Source organism: Agrilus planipennis, unplaced genomic scaffold (genome assembly GCF_000699045.2).
Source record: "Agrilus planipennis isolate EAB-ADULT unplaced genomic scaffold, Apla_2.0 scaffold406, whole genome shotgun sequence".
Lineage (NCBI taxonomy): Eukaryota > Metazoa > Arthropoda > Insecta > Coleoptera > Buprestidae > Agrilus > Agrilus planipennis.
Window position 1 is genome coordinate 26,329 of NW_020439063.1, and position 22,515 is coordinate 48,843.

General features: G+C 30.9%; 1 protein-coding gene and 2 long non-coding RNA genes across 6 annotated transcripts in view; 2 read left to right on the top strand and 1 right to left on the bottom strand.

Annotated features, from left to right (window-relative positions):
- The first annotated feature begins 971 nt into the window (after positions 1-971).
- Positions 972-3,570, top strand: LOC108743162. Its single transcript, XR_001938776.2, has 3 exons — positions 972-1,183; positions 1,440-1,478; positions 1,651-3,570. It is a non-coding gene; the product is annotated as an uncharacterized LOC108743162 (long non-coding RNA).
- Positions 3,571-3,668: 98 nt separating this feature from the next.
- LOC108743164 lies at positions 3,669-22,404 on the bottom strand. Of its 4 annotated transcripts, none has more exons than XR_003231615.1 (9): positions 22,210-22,404; positions 20,995-21,103; positions 10,016-10,080; positions 9,540-9,752; positions 9,363-9,421; positions 9,108-9,193; positions 8,737-8,822; positions 6,134-6,229; positions 3,669-4,121 (listed from the first exon to the last, which is right to left on the bottom strand). It is a non-coding gene; the product is annotated as an uncharacterized LOC108743164 (long non-coding RNA). The 4 variants fall into 4 exon arrangements; XR_003231612.1 differs by having other exon boundaries at positions 9,607-9,752; positions 22,210-22,399; XR_003231613.1 differs by lacking the exons at positions 20,995-21,103; positions 22,210-22,404 and adding an exon at positions 19,803-19,946 and having other exon boundaries at positions 9,607-9,752.
- Positions 15,423-22,515, top strand: part of LOC108743163 (neuroligin-4, Y-linked) — a 54,148-nt gene continuing 47,055 nt past the window's right edge. The window contains exons 1-2 of the mRNA XM_018478625.2: positions 15,423-15,533; positions 15,912-16,165. Of these exons, the coding sequence (XP_018334127.1) occupies positions 16,042-16,165 (124 nt within the window). The 5' untranslated portion in view covers positions 15,423-15,533; positions 15,912-16,041. The remainder of the gene's footprint in view (positions 15,534-15,911; positions 16,166-22,515) is intronic.

Consider the following 22,515-nt stretch of genomic DNA (forward strand, 5'->3'; position numbering starts at 1 on the left):
TTTAACGATTTGTAATTTTTAGAGGAGTTTTAGAATTGAATGAGGAACGTTCTTCCAAATTTTTATTTGTCTCGTAGCACCTCCTAAATATCCTTAAATTTATAGTATGTGGAAATTTCGCTTTCTTACAATTCTTACTACTCTAAATAGTTTTTTTTCTGGAATCGCAATTTTATTTGATTTATTTTTACGTTATATTCGATACCATACTTCTTTAAGTACCTATCTGCTAGTTCTTTTCTTTTGGATATTATATCGTTTTTCAAAACTACTTAGAGTGAATTGTTAAAATAACTCATATTTCTTCATTTTTTAAATACAAAGATTTACTTTATTATTTATATCTTAAAGTAATAAGTAGTTAATTAAAAAGAAGTTTATTTTGTAAGAACTATTAGTTCTGTCTGATGGAAAATTCTCGAAAATATTTTTCATAAATGCTGGAATTTATCACACCATCAGTATACAAAAGACGAATATAAAAGTGGATTGCATTTTTTTGTCCTCTTTTTTATTATATTGTGCATGTAAATATTATTAAATATTTAAAAAATGAAGTAGATAAAGGCACTTATACGTAATAATTAATAGGTATTCGACCACTTCAAGATTTCAATTTCTTAAATAATTTTTTCAATAATCTTTCGGTGCTCTATTTAATTTTATTATTTTAGCTAGTACGAGAAAATACAAAAATTTAGTAATATACCTTTCAGATGAATGTGAAAATTTAAATAATTAATTTGAAACGCCACGCTATTGTAATAATTAAAGTAATATCCTGATTTATAATCTGATAAAATCTAATCTCATTTCTATTAGTCAATCATCCAACTTACTTTTAATTAAATTATAAAAATTTTTACAATAGAAGAGCTATATTATGTACATATTGTATATGTTTATTTGTTTCATTATCTATGAATGACGTAAACTCATCAAGGAAATGATGACCTCTAAGCATTGTCTTTAGCAGTCGAGCCTGGCACCACATTTGTTCAGTACGTTATATCATCATTGTCTACAGTTTCACGTGGTTATTGTTTAACGATATTTGAGTGATTTTCTCGTTATTGTTATAGTAAGTTAGTTCAATTTGATGTTTTTGTAATGAATACAATAATTACAGTAAAAAGTAAGTGAAATGGATTCAAAACACTACGGAAAATTTCCAGTATAGAAGGTAGGCGTTGAATAAATAGTGTAAATTACTACTAATTTTGTACATTAAAGAGAGAGTACACTATAATATACATGTATATATCCGCATAAAAATATTAATAAAATTATACTATAGGTATAGAAATAATCCGTGGTTAGGAAGTATACAATCTGCCATATACCCATGTTTATGTGATAAAAACCACTTTTACTGCTATTTTGCATTTTAAGAATTTCATTGATGTATACATTATAAAAATTATTTCTTTTTGTTGCAGAGTTAATCAGGACGGAATAAGGGCAACCCTACGCAGAGGGTAAGTCTTAAATGTATTTTTATTAGATACTAAAGCCGAAATTGCCTCTATTTTTGTGATCGATTTTGTTTTTGAAGAATATTGCTGTTACAATTCTATTCTTAACCTTGTAATTCTTTTTTTTTAGTACGTTTGATAATTTTTTGTGTTGATTAATATTTCTTTGTTTCAGATAATCATAAAACCTTTAAGGACTTTTACTATGGAAATGGCGTTTTCTTGATTAATTGGAGATAAAATTCGTTTTGAAAATTTACCTACCTGCGTCCTTACACCATAATAGAGTTCCATGGCCTTCCACACAGCGCAGGAGAATGGACCATTTTTCCATGTTCTATGCTTTACGCTGAGCAGTAGTTTTATTGTATTATTGTTATAAAAAGTGAATTTATTGAGAAACCTTTGCGTTAAATTGCTACCTTTATTTCGTATAATTAATTTTTTCAGGCGTTACTTGTTAATTCCTTTGAGAGAAATTACTTGCATATTTATTTTGTTCCAAATTTTTATTTGCTTTTAATAGAGTCTTTCTTAATGTGAAATAATTAAGCATGTTTGATTAATTTACTGAGTTACATTCACGCTTCAAGTTAATAAACATGTGAAATTGATTTTATGTTATATTTTCGATTTCTTTGTTTAGATCTCTTTCAGTTTGGACTTTAGGGGTAGCAATTTTATATAATTTAAAAAAATACAAGAAACGTCCAGTAAGAATTCAATAAAGTCACTTTTGAAACTTAGTATTTAAGAAATATTTTGGTAATATTATTATAATAAGATAGTAATAGTTTTAGTATTAGTTTTTATTAGATATATATTTATGATTTGTATTATATAGTGCAGGTACATTTATCGTTACTATGATAGGTTAAAAGTATTTATTTCACGATCAGTATCATATTTAAATATTTGCAAATATTTAAGTATTGTAAATAAACAAGGGGGAAAAAGGGATTTATTGTGGGGAGAGATTGAGGGCGAAAAGAATTTCAATGAAAGGAGGTGCAAGGAATTGGGAATGAGAATGGAATATTGATAGGGTGAAGGCGTTAATCGTAGTGTAAGGGTGCGAAGGTGACAATACAATGTGTATGAATGTATGTGTGACAAAGATAGATTAAAGATAAATGTTTGACAGAAATAGGTATGTACGTGTAAGGGTGATACTGGTAATGAAAAGTTGGAAGGAATGAATAAAAATGTCTGGGGTAGTGAAGATGTAAAAGTGAATGAATATTGTGAAGGTGAAATGAACAAAAGGAGAGTGAAATTAATTAGTATGTAGTAATGTGTGAGAGACAGAGGTAGCAGGAGAGAATGGGGATGCATTAGCGTAAACTGTCACATCTCTGTTCACCCTGATGCATTCCTTTCTGTAAGGGTATGAAAGAGAGTACAAAGGAGAAAATGATGGGTGACAGGAGGTGTAAAAGTGTGAATGTATGAACGTATGAAATGTGGGTGAACTGTCTCACCCTTGTTTACGTGAGGGTATGAAAGAGAGTATAAACGAGAGTATGTGGGGTGTGAATGCTTGGGAGAGGTATAATTACTATTACGTATGAACGAGAACGTGAGGGATATGGGTGCATGACAGGGGGTGTACTTGTGTGGAATATAATGTGAATGTATGAAAGGATGCATTAGGGTGAATATCACACCCCTGTGTGTATGAGAAGGATGTAAAGTGAGGAGAATGAATGCATGAGACCAGTTGTAAATGTGCGAAAGAGGTAAGAATGAGGATGCATGAGGGTGAATTGTCACACCCGTATTCACCGTCATGCATTCTTATTCTCTACCATTACGTGTAAGGGTATGAAAGAATGTACGAACGAATGTGAGAAGAATGAATGAGTAAGAAGGGGTGTGATGTGAGTGGGGATGCGAATCAGAATGAGGAGTGGAATGTGATGTATGAGAAGGGGGTGTGAATGTGTATGTATGAGAGGGGGTACGAGTGTGTGCGTATGAGAGGGGTGTGAATGTGTATGTATGAGAGGGAGTATGTGGGTATGTGTGTGCGTGTATGAGAGGGGGTACGAATGTGTGCGCGTGTGTGTGTATGAGAGGGGTGTGAATGTTGTGTGTGTGTGTGTATGAGAGGGGTGTGAATGTGCGCGAGGGGGTGTGAATGAGGGCCGGGGGGGACCCGGGGGGCGGGGGATGATCAAATAAAAGAACATAGAACCTTACGATGTGTTTTATTTATAAAAATGAATTTTTCACGCCTACCAGGTTTAGCGCGAAAGGTTTTGTTAATTCGAAGACCGTCCGGGACAAGGCCCAGACGCTTGGAGCATCCAAATTCGAACTGGAAGTCCCCATGCTTGAAATTTCGGAAGTTTCGAGATACCGAGTTTCAGAAACTTCGAAATCCAAATCTCAGGATCTCCAAAACAGATTAATCCCGAAGGATTAATCGTTTTGGCAACCCCGAGATCCGAATTCCGAAGTTTCCGAGTCTCGGGACGTCGAAAATTCCGAGATCGCAGGCATGGAGACATCCAAATTCGAATTTGGACGCTCCATGACACTCCCGAAACACTCCCGACCGAAAATCCCGAACGAGGTCCAGTCCTCTGGTAGATGGTGGAGCAGCACATGGATGCAGTAACGGCCGAAGATGGTGATGACGTCCTGCAAAAAAAAAACATAATTATTATTAGCAGAGCAGATGCATAAGTAGCAGTTTCTTAATTTATATTTCAAAATATTTTTTTAAATAAATTCTTGTTTTCAATGTCAGGAAACTTTTGAACTTTATTCTGATTGTTTTTAATTTCTCAGTGAAACACATTTTTGTAATTTAGCGCTTATTATTTTGCCTATTTATTGTCATAACAATTGAAGAGTAATTTATTGTTGAATAATTGCTAACTATGAAAGACTCAGCAAAAACAAATGCTAAACTTTAAATATATGAAAATTTGATTACGTAAACAAAATTATCTGTTTGAAATAAAATGAAATAGTCCTTAGAAACGATAATAGTGGATTTTTTAAATTTTTTTTATATTTTTATATACTTTATTAGGTATAAGTCAGGGGCGAACCATCAGAATGATATATTAAGAAATCTCCTAAAGAAATTTGCTAGATTGAAACCAAGTGGAATGGATTTGTTACGTTATTGGGAATGAATAACCTGAATAATATTTTTTTGTTCAAATAGCGTGTAGTTTATTATTAACAAAGTCGCCAAATGAAGAAATATCAACAAATCGTTTTACTGTTTACCTTTGTTAGGTTAATTTATCAGAAATAAATACGTTTTTTCTTGGAAGTTTTTGAAAAATGCACTTATTTCGAGTTATTGTCGATTTTGAGTTCAAAAGTATGTGTCCAAAAGTTGACGTTTCCAAAAAGTCCCACCTCAGATTTTACTAAACCTTTTTTAACGCAAAACGAAAACTTTAATGTAATATTTTTTGTAATAAGGCAACGTTTCGTTTCCATCCTGAAGTTTTTCATCGAAATATTGCTATTTTTTTTATCTTGCGATATTTTGATGTAAAATTTCAGGGTGAAAATGAAAAGATGCATTATTATAAATCATACTAGATAAAAATATAGGTATTAGCAATCATTTTAAGACTTGAAACGTTAAAAAAGATTCAATAGAGATTAAGAAGATATGAAATTTTAAGCATTTCGGACTTTAAATTAATTATAACTCAAAAAGGTCGCATTTTTCAAAAATTTGCCAATTGACAAAATGTATTTTTTTTTATCAATGATCTAACAAACCAATACAACTTTTTGTTAACAGCAAATTACCTGTCAAAACTTTATCTAGATTTTTTGTTCTCAATAACGAAATAAATCTATTCCAGCTGGTTTTAATTTGGCAATTTTTTTTGGGAGGTTCAGTGATTTCTGATGGTTCACCGCTGACTTATACCTAATAAAGTATATTAACATTATGTAAAATATCTATTTAAAAGAAAATTTTAAAATATCCACCATTATTGTTTCTAAGGACTACTTCTTTTTATTTCAAACAGATAATTTTGTTTACGTAATCAAGGTTTCATATATTTAAAGTTTAGTATTTGTTTTAGTTGAGTTTTCCACCGTTAGCAATTACTAAACAATAAATTGCTTTTCAACTATTATGACGATAAACAGGCAAAATAAAAAGGGCTAAATTACGAAAATGTAAAACAAAAATTATCTGTGAGAAATTACAACAAATGACTACTTATGCAATCAGAGTACAAATTATTTAAAGTTTAAAAGTTTCCTGACATTGAAAATAAAAATTTATTTAAAACATTATTTTGAGATATAAATTAAGAAACTGCTACATTAATTTTATTTATTAAATTCAAATGCCTGTTTAAAATAAAAATAAAGAAAATCGTTATAAAAAGATAAAAGAAGATACTCAGACTATTATAAAAAAAACCATTTTCTCCGGGTGAAAATATGTCAGGAAAAATTATTATATTTAAATGTCTACAAAAAAACAATAGAAAAATGTGACGGTTGTGAACAATAAAAAAGAACAATAATCAAAAATTCAAAGAGCAAAAGTCGAGTAGGAGCTAGACTTCATTGATTATATTTAAACATCCAGTTTCATAGCTTAAGATAAATAATAAATTACAAAATAACCAATACATCATGAAAAACAGTAACAAACTTACCGATGTGATCAGGATCCATCATTGCATCCTTAATGCAGCACGAAAGCTCCACTGGACCTCAGTCCTTCCCCAGGAAGGAAAAGGAAAACAATTAAGCTGCAACAACATCAAATATTCATTTTAATGCCAAGCATAACTTTTTAATGATTTTGCACTTCATAAGCTTTAAAGTTTCTAATTGATAAGCTACTGTGTATATGGCAAAGATATAAGTTAAAGTTAACTTTATATAACGTCTGGCACAAGCTAATTATAAGTAGATTAAAAATTAAACCCTTATTAAACAACGCCGTAACTAATTTATTTTAAATACGTTTGAAAATCTGTTTGTGGCGTCCGAATGAACACACTTCAGTACATAAAATGCCCGATATAGCATACAGAAGTTTTAGATTGGTCAATATTGATTTGTTTTTAACGTAATATAAATGCGTCAGTCTGCCACACTACAACCCCCTTACTTGAGACCCAATTTAAAATTTGTTTAAATATAAGAATATACAGTGTGGAAATTAAGTAACACATAAGTTCAGTAATTCCGTTGATATTATTTTTGTTCCTTTTGGGTATAGCCATTTATTTAAACTTCAGTAAATATTTTCAGTCTAATTTTAGTTTATTGATGTCTTTTTCTGTTCGTGTTACGTCATGTTTTTTTTTTTAAATAACAACCCTTATCTTTTAAATAGTAAGTACCTAATTTTTGTTGAGTATCCAACTGTAGAAAGTTTTGATTTCAATGTACTACATTTGAAAAAAATTAAGAAAGAGAATCTTAAAATTGAAATATTAAAAATTGTTTAAATTTTACCAGTGTGAAACAAAAAGCGTTAATTACGACTTGTCTGTATATGGCGATTTTATGATGTAAAGAGAGAGAGAGAAAGAAAGAAAAATTGAAAAAAATGATGCAATGGAAATGAGGGATGCTTAAAAGAATAAGGAAGATTAAAAAAAAAAGAAAATAGTGGAACAGGATCAGAGGATTATGAGCTTGGGGAGAGAAATGAGAAGGATAAATAAAAAAAGAATATGAACATTATGGTTTCTGGTTTGGAGCGGTGGTCAATGGACTAAAGGGTTGAAATTGATGGAATAGAAGGTAAAACTTGATGTGAAAAATTGTGGAAATTTAGAATGTGAAAAAAAAGTTATTTGGGGCAAAGGTAGGAAGTATAGAACAGACAACAAAGATATTGTAAATAAGGGAAATGAATACTGGCAGGTGTAAAGAAAAAGCAAGGAGTTTTGGGGATTTTGTCAAAAAATTAGAAGCAATTTTGTTATCTGAAACTTAGTCGGAATATAAAGACAGGGAAAATGGAAAATATTCTGGATGACAATTGTAATTGGACAATTGCAAATGCCGTTAGGACAGGAAGAAAAGATAGGGCAAAGGAGGTTTCAATGGAAATGGAGGTATTCACGTAATAAGGAAATTATAATGGCAAAACGGAAAATGGTAATTTTCCTTGTATGTTTGAATAAACTAAAAAAGAAAAGGTTTGGATTAGTAGAAGGACATATTAAAATGTATGTAAGATATTAATTGTAGGAGATTTCAATGCAAGAAGCAGAAAATTCAAGATATGATTATTCAAATAAAAAGGAAAAGTGTTTATGCAATGGGAATTATCTGTACATGGTGTAAATATAAAAGGGAAATTGTAAGTGTAACTGCCTTTTTTGCATTTAAGTTAACACATCTCGAGCAAGTGAGGAAAAGATAGGGTAAACTAGGTTAATAAAGAAGTTCGTTAGTTTACAATATGTTGTAGGTATTTATTATTTTAATTGAGTCCAAGGAATGTATTTTATTTTCCTTTTTTAATGTGTGACTTAAGAAAATAAAAATAAATTGAAACCACTAGCTAAAATTTAAGTTGCTATATCTATTTGAGACATTCCAAACAATGAATATCAACTGAATAATTACTGAATTTATTTCTTATTTAATTTCCTGTATGCAATGTCAAAATAAAAAATCTAGTCTCTCAAAATGTACCTACAAGGAGTGAAGTTTTTTACGCTAATTTAGCTCAATAAAAGCGTTTAAATATTGAAACTTAATACGGTGCCTTTTCCAAACCGTCAAATACAATTTACAGACCAGTCAAAAATGTCTGCAAAATACTGAATTTTTCTCGATCTTGCAAAGGCAGACGTCACTTATTTGCAATGCTACATCTCACTTTCTTGTGATCCGATTCAAAGCACGTCTTAACTAACAGAAAGGGTGGGCTTCAGTACATAGAATGCACTTCAGTTACGAAATAAAAGCTTTGAGCTCTGTAAAAGTACTAGTCGAGGCAATGAATTTTTCTCGATTTTGTAAAAATAGAAGTTACTTTTCGATGCAGTAATTTGCTTATATTAGAGATATGGCCTAAAAGAGTTACAGAAAAAAGAGAAATTCAGTAAGTCCATAGTTTATTTTTTCAAATGGGATAAAAAAAATTACAGACACAATCTCGCTTGTTTGAGGCCAAATAATTTATTTAAATCATGGAAATTTTAAATTATTACAGTGAAATACTACGAAAACACTAAACTTTTAAAAAATTTACCAACATTTATGAACAATTGAACGATTACAAACTCACCGTTCCAACCTCAGTCTCCTGCTTCCTTTTATCCTTCCCCAATCTCCTGCTTGCTTTCTAGCGTCTCTCTCTTCTTTCTCAAGCAACTATAACAATATCATCAATGAATTATTAAAATCCGTAAGTCAGTTATGTTTTTAAATTATCAAAGTAAAATACTACAAAAATACTAAACTTTTCAAAAATTTACTTAAGTATAATTTCAGAACAAGTTAATAAAAAGCATGGATGGTTGTTGTAAGTTATTACAAAGCTTAAAGCACATGTATAAATGGAAAATTCTGGTTTCTAGGAAATTCAATATTAAAAATTAAAAATAAGATCAAATTACCAACATTTATTAACAATTAAGTGAACGATTAGAAACTCACCAATCCAATATCAGTCTCCTGCGTCCTTTCATCCTACCCCGATCTCCTACTTCCTTTCTTGCGTCTCTTTCTTCTTTCTCAAGCAACTATAACAATCAAGTAATTATTAAAATGTATGTCAATTAGTTTATTTTTCACAAATTGTGTATGTATTTGAATTTACAATTGGAAAGATATATACTGAAGGAAAGGCTAAAGTAGTATACTTAACAAAATGTCATCCAACAATAAATCTAACACTATAAATAAACTTACCTATCAAAAGAAGAATATCTATTGTTGAACTTGTAAAACTAACCCCTGCAATGGTCCATCTATAATAAAAATTGTAATCAGATAAATTTTACAGTTTACAAATATTATTTAAAAAATTCCTCTTTGAAATGTGAATTTATGAAGTAATTAAACAGCAAAAACTAGTCAGTGATTTACCACATTTAAAGAAACTGAGTAAACCCTCATTAAATATTTATTTTCGTTATCACAATTGGGCAGTCACCTCTACTTCTTCCTATCCTGAACAGATCTTTGCATTTCCAAACCTCCAGCATCCCATCTTTCCTTTTTATTATTGACCTTTCGTTTGTTCACATTCTCAATAGTTCCCCATTTCAAACCTTTTCCACGCATGGTATTACCAACACCCTGTTTTTCAAAGAAGCAATTAATCTTTAAACCAAATAAAAACAATCCAACAAATTATTATGGATAATCTTCATTTTAGAAATTAAAAAACATTGTTATTTTTAACCATTACAACGCTTGAAGTACGATTATAATAGAGATTCAATCTTTAGAAAGAGACAGCTGGTAAAAACTAGGAAAAGTTGTATGCAAGTATTTTTAATGTTTCATGAACAAATTAAAAAGATACAGAAAATGCTAAATAGATAATACAAGACGCTCACCATTGTAATAATCAGCACGACGAGGCCCCTTAGATCGTTATCTGCAACACTTCTTCCCCAAACAACTGCAACGAAATTAATTCTTAGTCATCAAAGCCTCCAAAACAATCAATTATTTAAACAATCATATATTATTTTAAATAACCGTTACAAAACAACTGTATGGTTGATAAGTCTAAAATAAACTTTATAAAAGCTTCTCTTTTTGCGATAATTCTGATCACAAAGATGAAAAGTGCAATTTTTTGAACGTTAAAGAATTTCAGAATACCATATTATTTTTCGATACATCAGAAGTACCCATACCCACGAAATTCTCCTTGATGTCAAGAAGACACGTTAGAAAAGAGCTTTTTGTAAGGTATCTAATCGAATAAATACTTATGTAAATTACCATATATCAATCAAATAAAACACTAACCTGTATTTTCATTAAACTTAAATTACGACTAATTAAAATCCAAGAATAGTATAAAAATCCTTTATAACAAATTAAAGACAAACTGTAACTATTATTTCAAAAAAGTGCCTTAGCACAGAAAAACACGATACAAACGGATTCCCTTTGTACAAGAGAATATTAAGCAAGATGACTTTATCACTGTTAGATTTTCAAACAAAGAAATGTACTGTGTAGATGTTTATTAATAAAGTTCCGGATGTAATTTTTAAAACAAGGTTATTAAAATTTTATATACAAATGAAGATAATTCGTAAGATAACATTCGTAATATTTTAGTACGAGAACGAATACACTTATATTAGGCATACTTTTCTAGTCAGATAGACAAGGTCACTGATTCATACAAATTCGATAACAAAAAAACCATCAGGACGACCAACAACGATTAATTTTTAACCGAGAGTTTTGGAAATATCAGAGTAATATGTATATGTAAAAACGTAGAAATAAAACGGTATTATTTAAACGCAAAATTAGTAAGATATTACAAACAGCAACAAGGGTTAAAAGGGGTAGAGGAAGACTTTGATTAGAATAGTGTTCGTAACTGTTAAGAATGTAGGTTATAGTAGCTATCTAAAAATGCGAAAATTGACGAGTTAGGAAAAACTTTTTGATTTTAATAGTTTGATAATACAAATTAATCATCGCCTAGGACAAATTGGAATACAACTGGAACACTCCTGACAATTTTTTACTATAATTTAAAGGCTTGCTTAATTACTGTGTAAAAACTTGAAATTTTTTATGAAAAAAAAAAGCAAAACCATCCCAGTAACCAAGGGCCCCCCATATATCGATTAATCCGCAACCACCTACAACTTCCATATTACGCATGAACGCAACTGAAAGCTGTAGGTAGCTGAAGATGAACCGATAAAGAGCGTTAGCCTGGCCCAGCCGGATGATTAGTAATATACGACGTCTAGGCATATCTCTCCAGCTACTTCCTGAACCCTGCGTACACCTATGGCCACTCAGTGTACGGGCAGTACAATAACCTTCGAGATATAACCCTATTACCGTCTATGTAACCAACTAGCCGTTCTCTTATACCTCTCGCGCAGCTTCAATGTGCTGTGAGAGCTAAGCTTCAAACACTTTTGTTTTCACAACTGAAAAAATAATTAATCTTTTCACCCTTTAAACACTAATCAAATGATAAAATGAGGTGAATTGTAGAACGATTTTTCCATATCATAAATAAAACCGTGTAAAATAACAATTAATCTTAAATTCAAAATAATCACTAAACCAACTTTACTTAATTAAAGCAAACGAAAGTAAAGTTTCAAATATATATATATATTAATAGTTCACATCAATTGTTTCACCAAAACATTGGTTTCTTAAGGTGATGATATTCGCTATATATTTTTTGAAACTTTACTTTCGTTTCCCTTAATTGATTATGGAGTTTTTTCAACATGTAAAGCCTTGTACCATTAACAACGTTTCTTAATTGTGAAATAATATAGGTACTAATGTTTCTTACATTAATTCTCCCGAATTTTAAACAAAAATTATCATTTATTTCAATACAACTTATATCCATAGAAGGAAGAAAACAAATCAAAAATGATAGCAAAATTTTGAGTACAAAAATCAAATGTGAAAACCTCACCGAAGCTTAACTGTCACCGTTAATTTTCAATCACAAAAACTACATGTACCCTAGTTTATGCTGGCTTTTTCCATGGACATCACACCTCACATTATAACGACATGATCGTGAAATGTGAATTTATGAAGTAATTAAACAGCAAAAACTAGTCAGTGATTTACCACATTTAAAGAAACTGAGTAAACCCTCATTAAATATTTATTTTCGTTATCACAATTGGGCAGTCACCTCTACTTCTTCCTATCCTGAACAGATCTTTGCATTTCCAAACCTCCAGCATCCCATCTTTCCTTTTTATTATTGACCTTTCGTTTGTTCACATTCTCAATAGTTCCCCATTTCAAACCTTTTCCACGCATGGTATTACCAACACCCTGTTTTTCAAAGAAGCAATTAATCTTTAAACCAAATAAAAACAATCCAACAAATTATTATGGATAATCTTCATTTTAGAAATTAAAAAACATTGTTATTTTTAACCATTACAACGCTTGAAGTACGATTATAATAGAGATTCAATCTTTAGAAAGAGACAGCTGGTAAAAACTAGGAAAAGTTGTATGCAAGTATTTTTAATGTTTCATGAACAAATTAAAAAGATACAGAAAATGATTGTGGGACAAGAAAGACCTTTGCTGAAAAGTAGTAATTTAATATTGAGGGATTTCACACCCTATAAATAACCTTTAAATTATTTCATGGCATTATCCTACTTAAAATGTTTCTTGGAGTTCAGATACAAAAAATGATTATGAGACAAGAACAACTTCCCTCGAAAAATAATAATTCAATATTGAAGGGTAGGTATAACATCTTGTAAATAATCCTTAGAACAGCTGACAAATAGTTTCGCTGGTTTAATCCTACCAGAAGTGACTCCTACAGCTTAGATGCAGAAAAATATTGTAGGACAAGAAAGACTTCCACTGCATAATAATAATTTAATACTGAAGGGTTTCGCGCCGAACAATTAATCCTCACACAAAGGTCCTCCGCCGTATCAATCAAATACTAACAGGAATTTTTTTGTAAATATCGAAAGTGAAATGCAGAATAAACGGCAAACCTAAAGTAGCTATATTATTTAGACCACTGTTTTATGTCAGTTCCCAACATAAAGTATACGAGACATAAGAGTTAATTTTCATATTATTTACAGCTTTAGTAGGTAAAATTAACAGGAGAATGCTAAGTAATGTATGGCTCGTTATAGATTAATCTTAATGGAAACCATCCATTAAAAGACTGAAGGTCCCCTCAATTCCTGGCGATCCTCCCTGAAGACACCTTCATTTACTAGGGAAACGTACCTAAGCTACTGCTGTAGGTAACAAGAATTTCATCAAAGTTCACGGAAGGGCCATTAACGTTAATAACTTCTAGTAAGTAGCTCTCGGGCAATTTATTTTGTACCTTATGCAGTGTCACAGCATAACTACTTGCTATACGATGATGCCCTGCGCCATGAAATGGGGTTAGAATGCAAGGAGCTTCCTGAGCAGCTCACGTTGTGCATGCCGACCGGTTCTCTACAACATCTGTTTCGGATGTCTTTGTCGGGATACGAAAAAGCAAAATTAGACAGGAATATCGCGAACGAACTTCGTTGCCAAGTCTGACAATAGGGACCGCGGACATTCAAACACCATCAGTTTCCTTGTAGTCCTTATAGTCGAGTCAAATGAGGGAAATGGCTGAAGGGTACCTTTTAATGGAGAAAATTATTGAAACACGGGTCATTTTATCGGAAATTTCGTGAGGAGCAAGAATATTTAATATGAAAATTATTTGCCTGGCTTAGGAGGGGGGAAGACAAATCCGCAAAAACAATTGCAAATTTGATTATCACGCGAAATATGAAAGAAATGAAAAAACTTTCAATAAAAGCTTTTCAGAATGCCATTTTGCAAAATAATTATTAAAAATATACATTATTAATCGGTTAAACTATCTTTTCAGAGAATTTTTTTTCTTTATCTATTATTTCATTGTTTTTTTAAACAGTTAAATGTTTAAACCGCTATAACTCCATTAAAAATTGTCCAAACGAAAATGTAAATCGCGAATTTGTTCTGTTTAGGCTGATACAAATTTTGATGCGAAAGGTACGCATTTGGACAATTTTTAACGGAGTTATACATAAAAGAAATTTTTTTTTACTGAAAAGATAGTTAACAAATTAAGATAAGTTATGAATCCATTAAGTTATCAATATTAAATTTTCAATAATTATTTTGAATTTTTTAAAAACTTCTACTAATTTTGAGGCCTTTTTGCCATTGGGCGCACAGAACTTTTGTTTGTTTTTGCAAAATGGCATTGTGAGGAACTTTTATTGAAAGTTTGTTTCCATATCTTTTGTATTTCGCGAGATGATCGAATTTGCAATTGTTTTTGAGGATTTTCTCCCTCCTATGTGTTTCAATAATTTTCTCCATTATAAGGTACTCTTCAGCCATTTCCCTAATTTGACTGGACCATTAAGGTAAATGTGCAAGAATTATACTTATACAAATGAGAAAATGGTTTTATTAACATACATAAAAATTTAGTTAACGAAAAATTCTAAATGGTCCTTCAGTTTTGATCTGAAGTGCTTTTCAAATCCGAAGATTTATTTTTTTTTGCTTTTTAGGGTTCCTTATCTCGAAAAGAAAAAAGAAACCCTTATAGAATCACTTCGTAGACCGCTTGTCTGTCTGTCTGTCTGTCTATCAAGAGCCCTTTTTAGTATTAATATCAAATACTCAGGTCCATCTCTTCGAGCTGTGAAGAAATCAAAGTCAATAGTTAATTTTAACTCTTGCAAGGGAATTAAAAACTGTAGGATATTTCCCGTTGCCTAGAAGAATTTATTAATTGTAATATTTTAATTATGAGTATTCGGGACTGATTTAGGGGTAGGAAACTTAAACACCGGGAAAATTCTTCGAAATTCGATTCCCGTGATTACAAGTTTGAAGGGAATCCTGGGTGCTTGAGTCGGAATCACACTTTATGGTGTCAAGAAAAATGAGAAAAAATTGCTCGTTTTCGCAGAAGATGCTTAGCAGAGAAGACCATGGTTTGAATTCTGCGTTATATAAAAAAGTTATTGGATCCAATTTGGCAACGCAGCTCCTTGGAAGAATTGAAGCATTACAAGTATTTATAGATACGTACGAGTGTTTTGATTCTATTTTTGAACCACCAATCTACGACATACGTCCCGAATATTTACACTTCCGAAAGTCACCAAAAATAGATAGAGGCATGTTCTATTTGCGTTATTACGTACCTTAGGTGATTGTTTCGGATTGAGCAGCCTCAGTTCGGCGGAACGCGTTTGCCTAACACCAAATAGCATGGGCACGGGTTGAAACTCTTGTTTGTTGGAATTTTCGAAATATCATTTAAAAAGTCGTACTAGTTATTCATATTACGACAAAAAGGTACATTAATCAAAACGTTTATGCTAGACTTGGTGTAGTGTTTCCGAATTTAACTACTCTAAAGTTGTGTGAGAAATTGTGTCCAAAAAAGAAATAATAGCATAAGAAAAAGTTTGGAGTTTCATGTGAAAGCGAATTTTCTTGTTGTCAACATTTTGTTTGCACAGGATTCAAAATTGTAGATAATTACCATGTTCGTATTAGAACTCTAACTGGGTTCACGTGATATCTTCATCACCCCCAAGGACTTGAATCACTATTTGCTTACAAGTAATTACCGTTTAGATAACTAAGACAGGGTGTCCCGTCTGTCCTCTGCAAACATTAATTCTGTCGCTCGACAAACCCCTCATTTTCCGATAAAACTATCTCCCGTAGGCACGAAGGTCCTCAAAATTAACTACACTCGTTCTCGAGACAATGGATCGAAAAATAAACGAACGTAATCGAAAGTGACGACGATAGAGAAATGTTGTTTTAAAAGAACGAACCCGACTAAATTGAAAGTATGGCCTTTTCGGTGTGTAATTTATTTTTTACGATTATCGTCTTAGTAACGCTTGTAATCGTCCTCCCTAAAATTGACGCTTCCAACGTTGTGCGTTACACACGGATCATTAAACTTAAACAGGGTAAGTGAATAAATTACTAATTGTCCCGTAAATATAAATTGCCTCGTTAAACAATGATTTGTTCCTGTTGAAGGTAGACCATATTATTTAATATGGCGAGTAAAGGGAAGATTAACATAAATGTTATATTGGTCTTAAAGTGGGGATATAGGAACTTGCTCTTGATCTTGTTCTTGGTGTTTGTTTTGTACTGTCCAGTTTTATTATTTTCTGCGATTAATTACCTACCTACACATATTTAGCTGTTAAGGGGTAACTAAGAGCCACATAATTCTGATTCTGTCCTATTTGAATTTGTTATCAATGATTAGACGAATTTAGGAAAGGAAACTTGTTCATACCGGGTGACGGAAAATTTGACCTATTCCTTGAAAGCTAGAAGTAACGATAATTTTAAGACTTGTTATTAAAAGCACATGATTGTAAAAGAAATTAATATTCTACCAACTGAGAACATTAAATTGATACTTTTCTAAAAGTCAATAAATAAAAGATCATTATCATTAAAATTAGAAATAGACGGTCTTAAGTGTTATTGATGATTATTTTTTGTATGTTCTTGAAATATCGCCCAGTATTAGGTACTCGAAAGTAAGTAAGTATGACAATTATACAAAATGAATGGATTGATTCCTTATTCTTTAAGCTTTTTCAGATGCAATTGATTATCTACTAACTTTGAAGTTGGATCCTAATGAAAAACTCAAAGAATGCCCTCCTAATGAAAAACTCAAAGAAGTTTTTTTTGCACTCCCAAGTGCAGCATGATTGGTAAATTTCGGACGACTTTGGAATAGTTTGTTTACAATAATATTTTGGGTAGTAAATTTTAAAATATCTAAAAATTAGTAAAAGTTTTGGTAATAAGTCTTAAAATGTGTAAAAAATCGTAAAACTTTATAACTTAGTAACATTTCATTTTTCATATGGTTGATAGAGCTGCTGTAAAAACGACTTTTAGTATGACCCCTTTCAATTTCAAGAAATCGGTCAAATTACCTGCTTAAAGATCAATATCCTTATGAAATTCTCTTTATTTTCAATTGATAAGATTCCTTAAGTTTGTAAATATACTCTGGCTCATAGTAAGGACCAAGACAAACAGTGAAAAATCAAGAACATCTTTGGTTGTCATTATTATTACTGTTATTACTCTTATGCTCGCAAATAAAAATGACTGAATGATATTCTTTCAAATAACCCAAACAGATGAAATATGTTGAACAACTGGAAATAAAATGTTTGAATATTTCAACAAAAATTTATTGTACTGTACGATATGCGGTCATTATCAGTTGCATTACAATATTGTCACACTCTCGATAATGATCGCATGAAGGTTGAAACAAATTGTAGAGTGCAATAGATTTCAGTTGAAACACAAAAATTTTGTTCCATTATTAATTTAGTCCTTTAAATTATTACTAATTCGGATTTACTGAAAACATCCTCACAATTCGACAGCATATTACAAACATCAACTGCAATTGGAAATAGTTATTCGTCATTGTATGGAGCTTAAATAAAAAAAAAAGCTTTCGCCAGACATTGAACCTTTGACTGACAGCTTTGTGTCATATTGTGTTTACGTATTAAACCAGAGAAAATATTTATTTCAAAATTCTAGTTACGTACACATTAAAACTTGCATTTGTGCCAACTGCTCTATTTAGCTAATTACTTCGAATAGACTGCGTTAATACCTGAATAATATGTTCCAAAATCACTTAATCTTGTTTCACGTTTAATGAATTTTAAAATTATGCAGTATATCACTCATTATTTGCAGGAATATGGACCTTAAAAAACCTCATTTATCGAAAACTAAGAGAAAAAGTTACCATATGCCTGTTTAAGTGAAGTTGTTGTATACATTACATGAATTGATAATGAAGAGCTTCTGGGCTTTTCTGCCATGGTCGAATTTTCATTGTACACGTTTCGCCAAGCTTAATAGATGGCATTTTCAGTGCTTCACGATGTATGATTATATATATTAAGCATGACGAAACGTCTGCAATTAGAATTCGACAGTGGCACAGAAGCCCAGAAGTTTTTCGTCATCAATTAAACCTCGGCCGTAAAAGCCTACGAACTACTGTGCATTATAAAAAGTCGGCAAGTCCATTGCTTATTTCATGAAAAATTTTGTTCTGATAAAATCATTAATAAATTTGTGTCAGTAACAGTCGAAAAATTATTCGCTAAATTCAAGATATTCAAACTATAACATGACATTATTTTAGAAAAAGCCAATAACTATTGATTTTTTGATATCAGGAAAAGAAAACCATTTTAATAATTTATAACTTTTCTGTATACCTAAAGAAGGGGGTTTCCCGAGATAAAGATGTTCAGTCTCTCAGAGTCTCTGAAAGCGAGACTCGAGTCTCCGTCTCTCATTGAGTCTCTCTTGTGTCGCTGAGAGAGACTGTCGAGAGACTGACTAAAAAAACCGTTCAGCGCCTCTGAACGAGAGACTCGAATCTCTCAATTTTTCAGTTTTATTCATTCAGTCTCTCTGAGAGACTCGAATCTCTGAATTAACAATTTTATCTTTCAGAGACTGTGAGAGATCCATAAAAACACCTAGGCAATAACTAAGAGGCGCTGAAAGACTCCGAAAATTTTATTTTTGTCTAGGGAAGACCTAAAAGGAACCGGAAGCAAACACATGCTTATACAGAAGTATGGTGGTAATGAAATTAATAAAAAAAAGCATTTTTGTTCACCCTTTTCTTATTCAAATCTCTATGTATCTTTTAATTCATTAAGATACTGCAGTGATGTTCTGGTAATTTTGTTGTTTAATAATCGCTGCTATACGTGGGTACGTTATAAAAAGATATCTTTTTGCTTGTGGAGGTGACGCAGCTTATTGTAGGATTAATATCAATCTTTTTTGACGTAGGCGCCACTGGAACTTTTATACGAAATTCCTGCTTTTTAAAAATACCCACATTTAAAGGCTCAATAGTGTAATTTAGATGCCGGAAACGCTATAGTTTGTTGAAATGTATGGCGTGGATACTGAATCAGTTAAAAATCACGTGTTCTGAAATCACATTAACATTTTCAATCTACATTTTTAGAACTACAAAGCCGACAATAAAACGAACAACACATCAGTAGCACAACCGCAACCCATTTTTCGGAAATAACGTCGAAATAAAAAACGTTGTATCCGGAATAAAAGAATTTTTTCTTCTTTCCCTAGTTGTATGAATTTTTTACATAATCAAAGCTAAAACGGGGCAGAGACTAATGGTTTTTAAGAGTCAATAAACATGTAACTTTCTAAACGTCAGGTACAAATTAATAAAAACATTACTACTAAATGTAATTAACAATTACATAAATAACCTATTATTGTATTTATTTATTAAATTGTTAATCATATTTAGTGTTAATTTTACTAATAATATGTAGCCGAATTTGCAAAGTAATCTTTATTTGATCTTACAAGCTAACCTTGAAACAATATGTAGTAAAAAAATTTTTTTATTCCGTTTGTGCTTCGATTAAGAAATAATTTTCATTGAAAATTGTATCACATACATATGTATTCATGTGAACCATACTAGTTTTGGTTGGTTGAAAGCTATTTCTAATATTTAAATAAATCATTATTACTTACCTAGCAGCTTTTGAAGGGATGTACGTAATCCAACTGAGATCTTAGTGTTTCGCCAAAACCATATCAAAGAAGGCGGGTTGTAAATTTTTGAGATGACTGAAGACACGTCCTGTAATAAATCCATAAAGTGGTTAAAATGCCTTTTACTTTACATACTATATCAACAAAAATATATCTTTATGAAAATCAGAGATGTGATTTACTTGAAATACTTGCATTTAAAAAGCAAATACAAAATAAAAATACCTATTTTTATCTTGCATTTAAATACTTTTTNTTGTTCACCCTTTTCTTATTCAAATCTCTATGTATCTTTTAATTCATTAAGATACTGCAGTGATGTTCTGGTAATTTTGTTGTTTAATAATCGCTGCTATACGTGGGTACGTTATAAAAAGATATCTTTTTGCTTGTGGAGGTGACGCAGCTTATTGTAGGATTAATATCAATCTTTTTTGACGTAGGCGCCACTGGAACTTTTATACGAAATTCCTGCTTTTTAAAAATACCCACATTTAAAGGCTCAATAGTGTAATTTAGATGCCGGAAACGCTATAGTTTGTTGAAATGTATGGCGTGGATACTGAATCAGTTAAAAATCACGTGTTCTGAAATCACATTAACATTTTCAATCTACATTTTTAGAACTACAAAGCCGACAATAAAACGAACAACACATCAGTAGCACAACCGCAACCCATTTTTCGGAAATAACGTCGAAATAAAAAACGTTGTATCCGGAATAAAAGAATTTTTTCTTCTTTCCCTAGTTGTATGAATTTTTTACATAATCAAAGCTAAAACGGGGCAGAGACTAATGGTTTTTAAGAGTCAATAAACATGTAACTTTCTAAACGTCAGGTACAAATTAATAAAAACATTACTACTAAATGTAATTAACAATTACATAAATAACCTATTATTGTATTTATTTATTAAATTGTTAATCATATTTAGTGTTAATTTTACTAATAATATGTAGCCGAATTTGCAAAGTAATCTTTATTTGATCTTACAAGCTAACCTTGAAACAATATGTAGTAAAAAAATTTTTTTATTCCGTTTGTGCTTCTCGATTAAGAAATAATTTTCATTGAAAATTGTATCACATACATATGTATTCATGTGAACCATACTAGTTTTGGTTGGTTGAAAGCTATTTCTAATATTTAAATAAATCATTATTACTTACCTAGCAGCTTTTGAAGGGATGTACGTAATCCAACTGAGATCTTAGTGTTTCGCCAAAACCATATCAAAGAAGGCGGGTTGTAAATTTTTGAGATGACTGAAGACACGTCCTGTAATAAATCCATAAAGTGGTTAAAATGCCTTTTACTTTACATACTATATCAACAAAAATATATCTTTATGAAAATCAGAGATGTGATTTACTTGAAATACTTGCATTTAAAAAGCAAATACAAAATAAAAATACCTATTTTTATCTTGCATTTAAATACTTTTTTGAGAAAAGCATTTTGTATTTTCTGTNATGAAATGTATATTGTATGTAAAAACGTATTTTCTATTTCTAAGATGGTTAAATAAACCGAAACATTACAAAAAACATATAGTTGTGTAATTAATTGACTACCACCCTGGAAAAAGCTACGTAAATAAATAAGTAAGACAATTCCATCATAATAGGAAGGATTCTAACAGCAGGATAAGTCCAGAAAGAAGTTTTCTAATACAAAACAAAGAACTTTGTGGGACGAGTATCATTATTTAATTAGGGATTATTTAGTGGACAACCGTAAAACACTAAAATAATGAGACAATAAAAAATGGTGAATATTAAATTTTTTAAAATAAGTAGTTCGAAATTATGAAAATAGTGAAACATCTTTATTTTTAATCTGATTCTTAATAACTAGTATTTCATTTGTTTCATTACTAATTTAGCTTGACTAAAGAACATTCTAGAGATGTCCTACTATATATCATTTTTAATTTACATATTAACTTCCGAAACAACTGAATAATAATAAATAACAAAATTATGTTTTGCGATTAGTGAATCACCTGTTAACAATTAGCAAGGAAACAGAATAAATATAATAAAAATCAAAAAGTTTTGCTACTTTAAGTGTACATGTTTTTAAACGATTTTGAAAAATGTTGAATTTTTCATCTAATTTCTTATTTTTATAATCCATTTTGTATAACAGTATTACCAAATCCAATTTTACAGATGTCATTCGTACCTATAATTATTTTCTATATTTTGTATAACAGTAGTTTATTTAACAGTACACTCTTTAACCATTTCATCCAGATAAATTGCAATGTATTTTAATGTTTCAAATAATAAACCAGAATAAGTTTCCCGTACCCTTAAACGGGCCCCTTGACAACGCTACTAATAGCAAGCTTTCCATTTTATAAAGGATACCAAACTTACCCATACATATCAATCCTTATCTGATGAACACTGACTGCACATGTATACTTCCATCTAAATATCAAAAGCTTTTACTTGATACTATACATAACCACGCGACGATTTACTGATGAACATCTTTTCCGCACTTATTTATTATTGTACATTTGTAATTAAATCGCCTTCATTTAATTCCACTTGAGAACAAACATATATATGACATCATTGTGATGATAACTTTGAAAAGACACTAATCTTCGCACACATTCGTGTAAATCCGTTTTAATGCCTGTTTCTGCGTGGTTGCTACGTCGAGAGGAAATTACT